Raw genomic sequence first — 10,268 nt, forward strand, 5'->3', positions numbered from 1 at the left:
TTGTTTTTGACTCTAGAATTTTTTTGACCTATTGGTTGAAGTTGTGCATGGTAGAAATTATGTTTGACCTAGGGTTCTTTAACATGTGCTACATTTTGATACCTTGTGCCAAATCCAATGTGAAATTCTCATGCTTACAAATAAATGTCTGGAAATTTTTGTGATGATTGTGGACTGGCTGATGTTTATTTACATGTAGATTTCATGAATTTTTGATACCTGGCCTTTGAGATGTGAATTTTTGAACTTAGGTGTGACAATTTGTGTCACACCTCATTATGTCAACTTGCTGGATTTGTTTGAGTGACCTATACTTGTTGGATTAATGTGAAATTTGGCATGGATGTTCATTAACATGTTAAGATGCTAGGTGATTTTTTGTGGAATTTTATGTGACATTTTCAAATTGATTGCTATTTTTCATCTCTGGTGGTTGAATTTGCAAGTTCATGTGACATAGGTTGGTAGATTTAATGTGAAATGCTCATATGGTATTGAATGATCATGAAATTTGGTAGGAATGTTATAGACACATTGTATGACATCCCTGTTTTGGTCCCAGTCATTTCTTTATTGTTTTCATGGACTTATGAATTTTTGAAGTGGAAGCATGTGTTGATGTTGTGATTTGGAGCATGTAATTGTGTCTGTTTTTGCTGATTTTCATTGACATGGTTTCCTTTGCCCAATTAAGCTGAAGTTTGGTGTGCCATACCTTGAATAGACCCTGTTTAGGTGTAATTTATTTGAGATTTTTTGGATTTGTTTTGATATGGATTTGAATGCAATAGTTCTGTTTGGATGTTTAGTGTTCCATTTGAACTAGTTTGATTTGTTTTGTGCATAAAAGGAACATGATGAATGATATGGACATGGGACTAATTGTGTGGGCTTTTGTTTGACATTAATTTGACTTTGGTTAGAGATCCCTTGCTGTTTAGGAATTTTTCTTGCCTTTGGACCCTAGGCTTGGCCTAGTGGTCTAGTTTCTAACATTTGATTGAATTTTCAGGATGAAAAGGTGCAATGTGCATGGAGAATGATCCAAGTTAATTCAAATGAGTTTATTGGATGTTTGTACACTAACACAACTTTGTTTTGTAGGTTGTGAAGCTTGGGCTTGAGTTGAGCTTGCTTTGTTGTGCATTAGTTTGTATAGTCTGGATGATTAATATTTGCTGTTTATGTTTGTCTGTCTGAGTACTAACTGTGTTTGATTGTTTCCAGGTACTTTTAGTTGCTCAGTTCCTTGTGAACTTTTGCTTTGCTTTGCTTAAGCAACTTGCATTGAGGTATAACTTCCTAACTTCATGTAGTCTGGAGACCCGGTCTGTTATTTGACCGGGCAAACTGTCTGAAGTCCTCCTTAAGAGGCAATGTTTGTGATTGTTTAATATTGTGCCTAAGCAGGTAAAGTCCTTAATCAAGGCAATTGGTGGAAGGTAGGGATATGCAATCTATCCCCCACTATTCTGTGAGTCTTCTCCTTGCTCCCATTACATGGTTGTAGCATTGAGATCACAAGCCCAAGATCTTGTGCAGTGCACATTGTGTCAGAGTCTCTGAGTATAGAAGGGTTCCCCCATTCTGGACCCATGCTCATTTGTCAGAAGCTCTCCCTGGTCAGGGATAAGAGCTGTGAGGTCTGATCCTCACTTCACCTTTCATCTGCTTCACCTTAGCCTCGTAATGGCAAGGTTAAGAGCAAACACAGCCCGTACAGATGACTTGCTGAGGCAGTCAAACCTATTGTGTGAGCCCCTTGTGTGGTTATAGTGCGTGCTATGTGGATATCTGTTTGAGATGCTTGTTCTCATTTAATGTATGCTTGAATTATTCTGTATGCTTGTGTGCTTGCTTCTTTCCTGGATAGGAGTAGTTTGCTTATGCAAGTAGGATAGAAAACTGAACTTAGGGTAACGATGCATGACAACACTAGGCTCGAGTCCAGCTCCCTAGTAGTGTGTCTTCCCCTGGTTTCCGGCTAGTAATTCAGTCCCTTTCAGGGGAACTACATCGCCCTGATCCTCGTTCCAGACGAGGTATGTAGGCAGGTGGTCGTGCGAGACCACTCCGGGCAACCTTTTTCTTTTTTGTGTGTGTTCACTTGTTATCTGATTATGTTTTGGTTCGGATGCCGACGTAAGCCCAGTAATTGGCTGTCGGGCTCCACGTCTGCCGTTTTGAGTGTGTTTTGGTTCGGATGCCGACGTAAGCCCAGTGGTTGTCGGGCTCCATGTTTGCCACCCTTGCTTGTTTGTATGTTTTGTGTTGTTTGGCGTGCGTAAGCCGAACTACAGTGGCTCTGATTCTTGTTCCAGACAAGATATGTAGGCATAGGACGCGATGTCCTATCGAGCTCCCTTCTCCTAACCCCACCTGCGTTCCCCGTGTGTGTGTGTGATGTTTTAGCAACCTATTCTTTATTTTAGAACGTGGATCCCGTCGAGTACGACGGACGTGAGGGGTGCTAATACCTTCCCCTCGCGTAACCGACTCCCTTACCCTTTCTCTTTGATCGCAAGACCATTTCCTTTCCAGGTTTCTCTGAGCGTTTCCTTTCCCTATCTTGGGATAAATAACGCGCAGTGGCGGCTCTGTGTTGTGTTTTATTTGAGTCCCGCCGGTTGTTTTTTCGCGGATGCGACACACGCCTCTCTTGTACCAATTACCATAAGATTTCACACATGCAAATACCAATAACACCCTTAACTTTTCAACCTCAACAACATCCAAGGCTTTAGTACAAGTGTCACTTAATTGCTTTGCTTGTAGACCAAGAAAGTAGGCGAGACTTTCTTCAAAACTCATCTCAAATTCATACTGCATTTGTTGAACACAATGTTCCACCATCTTGTAAACATCACACATGTCAGATTTTTCTTTAATAAAATTGATCCTAGTGTATCTTGAAAGATCATCCACACATACAAAGACATATCTTTTTCCACCAAAGATTTCTACTTGCATATGCCCCATCAGATTCATATGAAATAACTCTAGAACTTTTGAGGTTGTAAGATGTTGGATCTTCTTGTGGGTTATCCTGGTCTGCTTGCCTATTTGACACTCATCACATATTTTTCATTCTTAAATCTTGAGCTTTAGCAATCCCTTGATAGCATCTTCAGATATGATATACTTCATACTCTTGTGATTCAGATGACAAAGTTTTTAGTGCCATAGCTTGGTTTGATCTACATTGAATATCAAACATGTTGAGGGATGACTTTTGTTTTGAGATACTTAAAATTTGCGTCAATGGTGTTAATGTACCTCATACAATGTCAAAAAAACTTTTTTTGATCATCATTTTCAGCTAACAAACATGTAATAGAATATGCCAAAACTATCTTAAGTGCTATTTCTACTTATTTCTAACTCTAATAATTGATTTCTATTCATTTACACTAAAACTCAAAAATCTATCGAAATTCAAAAAACTTATAAGAAATTGATGTTTAAGATGTTGTTTCCGATGTTAGATATGATTATTGAAGTTCCTTTAAGTCTTAATGATTGAATTTTAAGCTGGTGCAGAGAAAAATTTAAGAGAGTTTAAAGAATGGTTCTGAGAAAAATGAGAAATGAGGAAGAAGAATTGTCTGTTGCGATTTAACCTCAAAAATATTTCGGGGATGCATCTCTGAAATTTTTTAATGTTAACTGACATTTTGGTAGGTCCAGAGATTAATCTTCGAAATCAAAAGACATCTATGTATTTTTGCATGATGCATAAGAAACATATGAGATGCAGAAATCCACTAATGTCTTTTGTCCATTTTTTCGTCGATCCAACGTTTTGTCTTTTGCCCATCATCTTCCCATGTCTATTAGATTTTGATCTTAATATTGCATAACTTGAATTGCTATTATTTCTTCCATTTTTCGTGATTATTTTGATCTTAATATTGTACCATAGCTATTAGACTAAGGTTTATATTTTATTTTTACATACACTTCAAACTTCTAGTTAAAATAGTTTTGCTAAAAGCATGGAACAAGTGCGTTACCGTTGGCAGCAGAATCGTATAAATAAATAAATAGAGCAAAAAAACAACATGCTAACGAAACGGATCCTCTCCCTCTTCTTCCCTCTATCAAATTCTTTCAACTAAACCCCAAATCTCATCCTCAATTTCATCTCCATATCACTCTAATTCAACCACACTACCATAAATTCATCTTCAATATACTTGAATACCCTAATTCCCAACTTCATCACTTGGTTAGGGAAATTAGGGTTTCAACAATCAAAATATGGAAGAAGTAAAAGAGGAACCATGGGACGACGCGTCATGGTCACGTTCGGTTAGTGAAACGGTAAATGGGTCACACGAATTAACGATAAAGGGTTATTCTTTATCCAAAGGAATGGGGGCTGGAAGATACATCACCAGTGACACTTTCAGCGTTGGTGGTTACGATTGGGCTGTTTACTTTTATCCTGACGGAAAAAACCCTGAAGATAATTCTATGTATGTTTCGGTTTTCATTGCACTTGCCAGTGAGGGTACTGATGTTAGGGCTTTATTCAAATTAACATTGCTTGATCAAACTTCAAAGGGTAATCACAAAGTTCATAGCCATTTTGATCGTCCACTTGAGAGTGGTCCTTATACTCTCAAGTACAGAGGCAGCATGTGGTTGGTTATTTTGTACTTAATAATTATAAAGTTCATGTTTTTGAGGTTTTGGAATTTTAGGGTTTTCAGTTTGGTGTAATTGAACTTTACCTCTTTCTTGTTGTAGGGGTTACAAGCGTTTTTTTAAGAGGCCACTGTTGGAAAATTCTGAGTATTTGAAGGATGATTGTCTTGTTATGCACTGCACGGTTGGTGTTGTTAAGACACGATTTGAAAGATCCAAACATGGTGTTGTTGTGCCTGCTTCTGACATGGGTAAAGATTTCAAGGATTTGTTTGAGTCTCAAGTTGGTTGTGACATTGTCTTTAAGGTCAAGAGTGAAAGCTTTAAGGCTCATAAGTTGATTCTCGCTGCTCGGTCGCCTGTGTTTAGAGCTCAGTTTTATGGACTTGTTGGGGATCCTTGCTTAGAGGAAGTAGTGGTAGAGGATATTGAGCCCTTTATCTTCAAGGTAGGTTGTTATCATATATAATGGTATATCTAGACAGTGAAATGATTCTGTATTTTTACCTTATATGAAAAAATAGAATGTTTAATCCCACTTGTGATGTATGAACCATTCTTTTTTTTTGTGCATTATTATTAAGCAGATTGGTTGAGTGAGAAAATCATGTTATTATTTTCTCCCAGGCAATGCTTCTCTTCATTTACTCGGACAAAATTCCTGAAGTCTATGAGGTTATGGGCTCAATACCTATGTGCTCTTATACTGTCATGGTGCAGCATCTATTGGCTGCTGCTGATCTCTATAATCTCGATAGGCTAAAAATGTTGTGTGAATCAAGATTGTGTGAAGATATTAATACAGAGACCGTAGCTACAACACTTTCCCTGGCCGAGCAACACCATTGTCCACAGCTCAAGGCAATCTGTTTAAAATTTATTGCAAATCCGAAAAACTTGGGAGGTGCGTATTATTCAGGTTATTGTTTGTATGGTGTTTCTGATTTAATGCAGGGGTTTGATTTTGTAGTATATCTTTCATTATTCATTTATAGCTAGTATCTATCTATATTCACATTCAAAATTAATTATGACCTGAGATCCTTTTGAATCCCATTACTTCCTTAAGTGTGTTTTTTTATACATAATGCAGTCTTTGTCTTTCATTACTCATTTATAACTAGTATCTATCTATCTATCTATCTATATTCACATTCGAAATTAATTATGACATGAGATCCTTTTGAATCCCATTCCTTCCTTAAGTGTGCTTTTTTATACTTAATGCAGTCTTTGTCTTTCATTATTTATGACCTAAGATCCTTTTGAATCCCATTCCTTTAGTGTGCTTTTTATGCTTCATTTTTATTTATGCAAATCTTTTGGAAAGATCTCTTCTCAATAGCTTCATGATCGCCTTTATTTTGAGATATCAAGTTAGAGAGGAAGGAAAGATGGAGGTAAGGGAATAATATAAGTAAGTAGATATTTTGTGAAAAGTATGTGGTTATCTGTGTGTGTGCATATGCAATGGATATTGATGGGCTGGTTCGAATGACTAAAACAAGCCTGTCGATGACCAAACCCGACCGACATACACAATGTATAGCATTCTTAAAAGTCACTAAGATGTGACGATGCACCGGCTACACCACACTGAGTGTAGTTGCGGCGACTTACTTTGTTGGTTACCAACGAGCTACTTTACTGGTAATGTATTCCCGGGCAATAGTATTATGGAAAAATGTAAGCTTTTATGAAGGAAAAAATCTGGCCCGCCGTTTTATATCTTGAGGCTTGAGCTATTAAATGTCCATTGAATATTGAGGCTTGGAAAGCAAAAGCTTTATTGCAGCACTAATTTTCAAAGGTTACTAGAGCCGTTTCTGTAAGAGAAAAAACTACTAGTACCGAGGCTGAAAAATGAGAAATAGTATAGAGGATGAGAGACTGAGAAGCAGGGAGAAGGGAGAGGACAGACGATTCTTCGTCAATTGTACAACTGCTTCATTCTTCCTTATTATGTGTTTTTCCATAAGTCGTGGCTCTGTCTTATATATTCACTTCAGACTGAGCCTGATTCAGCAATTCTGTTTGTGGCCGCAAGCATTGCTAACTCTGCGTTTCCCACCAGTCTCACTGCAAGCACTGGTCGCATGCATCTCCCATGGCTCTGATCTTCTTGCTCTCTTCTTCTTTCTCTTAGTTCTCATTTTCATGCATCTCTCATGACTCTGATCTTCTTGCTCTCTTCTTTCTCTTAGCTCTCATTTTCATGCATCTCCTAGGACTGGTATTCCTGCTCTCCTCTTCTTTTTCTTATTTCTCATTTTCGTTTGTATTGTGTTGCCCAATTTTTTGGGTAATGGTACTGATGGATCTTGGCAGCTCCTTAGTAATGGAGATGTGGAGGTAGTGAACAAGAATAGGGTTTCAATAGTGAAAGAGGATATATAGATGTGGAGCTAGTGAACGAGAATGGGGTTTCAATAGTGAAAGAGGATATAGGTCCTGACCAAATCAAACCTCATGTAGAAACCAACATCCAACCAAACCAATGACTTAAGCTGATGAAGATGGGTCTAGATGCAGTGATATTGTTTGTAGTCGTTTGGCATTTTTTTTCTTATCTGAACACGACCTAAGATGACCAACGACCATTAGTTTTAATATAAGAAGTATATTAAACATCAAGTCTGGTAACCATCAGGACACCCTTGTACTCTGATTTACTTAGAAAAAGTAATTTTTATTTGGCAATATCCTCTAGCGATAATTGCTTTTGTCAATTTACATTTTGTACCTTTCTTGATGTGTGTTTATTAGGGCGTTTTTGTGTATACCATCTCACGTAATCCATTGACGTGTATTTTTGAGAAAGTAATTTTTATTTTGTATTACCCTCTAACAAAGATCAAGAAGGTGGTGGGTGAACCTAGAGCTCAAGCTTTTGAGAAATTATACCAATCATTAGGAACTAAGAAGGGAGAAAATTCTATATATAGGTTTGCTAAGAGAAGAGAAAGAAAGACAAGATATTTGGATCAAGTGAAGTGTGTTAAAAATGTAGAAGACAGTTTTGGTTCAGGAAAATGATATAAAGGGTAAGGAGTACACATATTTCTACAATTTATTTTATGAATGATATGATATCTCACCAGACTCTAGCAAACTCAACATTAGAAAAGAGAATCGAAACTATACTTACTATTGTTGGATTCATAAACAAGAGGTAAAAAAAACGTTGAAACAAATGAGTAACAGTAAAGCGGTTGAGGCAGACAACATACCTATTGAAGTGTAAAAAACTTTTGGAGATAGAGGCATTGAGTGACTCACCAAACTCATTAACAAAATTATGAGGTCAAAGCAAATGCCAGATGAATGAAGAAGAAGTACTTTAGTTCCAATATATAAGAGCAAGGGAGATATTCAATGTTGTGCAAATTACATGGGGATTAAACTTATGTGCCATACCATAAAGTTATGAGAAATAATGATTGAATGAAGACTAAGAAAAGAGAATCAAGTCACTGAGAATCAATTTGGTCTTATGCCTGGTAATTTGACCATGGAAGCAATCTATCTACTACGACGTGTGATGGAGCAGTAGCGGATTGACCAATAAGACTTGCAATTAATTTTTATTGATTTGGAGAAAGCGTATGACATAGTGTCTGGAGAGATTTTGTGGAAAACCCTAGAGAAGAAAGAGATTTGAATTGATATATTTGAGCTATCCAAGATATGCATGAGAGTGTCGGCTAGTGGTCGGACACGGGGTGGAGAGACTAACGATTTTCCCATTATATAATAGGTATACATCAAGGTTCAACCCTTAACCCCTACTTTTTTTACTTTAATTTTGGATGTATTTACGCAACACATCAAAGAGCTAGCATCGAGATACATGTTTTTTGCAGATGATATAGTCCTACTTGGAGAGTCGAAGGAGGATTTAGATGAGAGGTTGGAGACTTGGAGGCGAGTTTTAGAAACGCATGCTTTCGCCTAAGCAGAAGTTAGACAGAGTATATGAAATGCAAGTTTAACAAAAAGAGAAACATTTTTAACCTAGAGGTGAAAGTTGGAGACCATATCATCCCACAAGTCACGCGGTTAAAATATCTTGGGTTCGTATAAAAACAATGGAGATATAGAAAGGGATTTAAACCAGGGATTTTATGTGACACAAAGGTACCACTCAAGGTGAAGGGAGAATTTTATCGGATTGCGGTAAGACCTGCAATGTTGTAGGGGACAAAAAGTTGGGGGTTAAGAATCAACACGAGAATAAAGTAAGTGTAACGGAGATGAGGTTGTTGCGTTGGATGTGTGATAAGACTAGACATGATAAGATTAGAAATGACAATATTAGATTGTTGTGGTAGCACCTATAGTAGAAAAGATGATGAAAAATAGAATTAGGTGGTTCAAACATGTAGAGAGAAAACGTGTAAATTATATGACAATGAGAACAGATTAGATGGAAAGGAGTCAAATAGCTAGAGGCAGAAGTAGACCTAAAAGAAACTATAAGAGAAATCATTAATAAAGATCTCGAGATTAACGATTTGGGTAGAAGCATCATCTTGAATAGAACTACGGAGGAAGTCGATTCATGAAAAAATTTAAATGTAACGTCTGATGATGTGATGGTTATTTTATTTTTAAATATTTGAAGGTTTCTTCTTGTCTTGTAATAGATGTTTTCTCGATCAGAAACAATATTTTAGAGGTTTTTATGACTAAATTTGAATTTTGCTTGCCGCTTACAGGAGTTTAACCCTTGCTCTTTTGCCTTTTTGAACCATTGAAATTTCAACTTTTGAATACTCTGATTGATTATTATGTTTTGTGCAGCTGTAATGCAATCCGAAGCTTTTTTGCATTTGAAAGACAGCTGCCCCACAATGTTAATGGAATTGCTGGAGATATTTGCCTCAGTGGATCATACCTCAAGTCTGTTGTTGAGCAGGAAAAGAAGCGTCAGTAGCATATATGGGCAGGATTTAACCGATGGAGGGGCAGCAGAATCAGTCAATCCAAATTGCAAGCGTATCAGAAGGCGGACATAATAGTAGTTTACACAGTCTGGATATTCAACTCAAATACAAACCCTTAGGTACGGAGCTGCTTGTCAAAACGAGTGAATCATGGTTTTCTTTTCACCTGATTCCACAGCTTTTATCTGTGAAGTTTCTACTCTTCTATCTTGTCTCAAAGAGCTACTCTGGACAGCATTTTCAACTTTAGTCTGACGTTAGAAGAGTTCTAAATTTCCAATTAGGGTATATCATGTTTGATGAGTTCAATAAATAATAAATAGTCTTGGAAGGAAACACTCTTCCTTTTGAAGTTGTTATATGATTGGATGGTAGAACTATCCCCATTTTGTTTCCCCTACATAGCTACTGGGTTGTGTGGTGTGTTATTCAATCAGTAGATGGCTGGCTCCTATATCTGATATTTTCGGATTTGCATTGTCTTGCTCTGATCTTATGACATTGTCTTGCTCTGTTAGTATGTATCTGTAGAGTACTCACATGAAATAGCTGAAAGGTTGAATGAATTGAATAGAGGAAGCAAGAAAAGATTGCAGTTAAGTTATTATTAGAATTACTTATTCTGCTCATTGTCTCATAATTCAAACCAAACATTGTAATGATTCAGTATGG

The 10,268-nt window shown here is 37.1% G+C and overlaps 1 protein-coding gene across 1 annotated transcript; it reads left to right on the forward strand.

Moving 5' to 3' along the window:
- Window positions 1-3,997: 3,997 nt before the first annotated feature.
- Window positions 3,998-10,059, forward strand: LOC127083861 (BTB/POZ and MATH domain-containing protein 3). The gene is made up of 4 exons (XM_051024210.1): window positions 3,998-4,646; window positions 4,753-5,098; window positions 5,278-5,554; window positions 9,454-10,059. The coding sequence occupies exons 1-4, from the start codon at window positions 4,261-4,263 to the stop codon at window positions 9,666-9,668; spliced, it is 1,224 nt and encodes a 407-aa protein (XP_050880167.1). The 5' UTR covers window positions 3,998-4,260; the 3' UTR covers window positions 9,669-10,059.
- Window positions 10,060-10,268: the final 209 nt, after the last annotated feature.

The sequence above is a fragment of the Lathyrus oleraceus genome, chromosome 5, assembly GCF_024323335.1.
Source record: "Lathyrus oleraceus cultivar Zhongwan6 chromosome 5, CAAS_Psat_ZW6_1.0, whole genome shotgun sequence".
Lineage (NCBI taxonomy): Eukaryota > Viridiplantae > Streptophyta > Magnoliopsida > Fabales > Fabaceae > Lathyrus > Lathyrus oleraceus.

What these genes read in the sequence shown, in the direction of transcription:
- LOC127083861 (XM_051024210.1), top strand. Translation starts at nt 4,261, where the DNA reads ATGGAAGAAGTAAAAGAGGAACCATGGGACGACGCGTCATGGTCACGT. An exon ending in AAGTACAGAGGCAGCATGTG is followed by an intron (nt 4,647 to 4,752) that starts GTTGGTTATTTT and finishes TTCTTGTTGTAG; the next exon opens with GGGTTACAAGCGTTTTTTTA. An exon ending in TTGAGCCCTTTATCTTCAAG is followed by an intron (nt 5,099 to 5,277) that starts GTAGGTTGTTAT and finishes ATTTTCTCCCAG; the next exon opens with GCAATGCTTCTCTTCATTTA.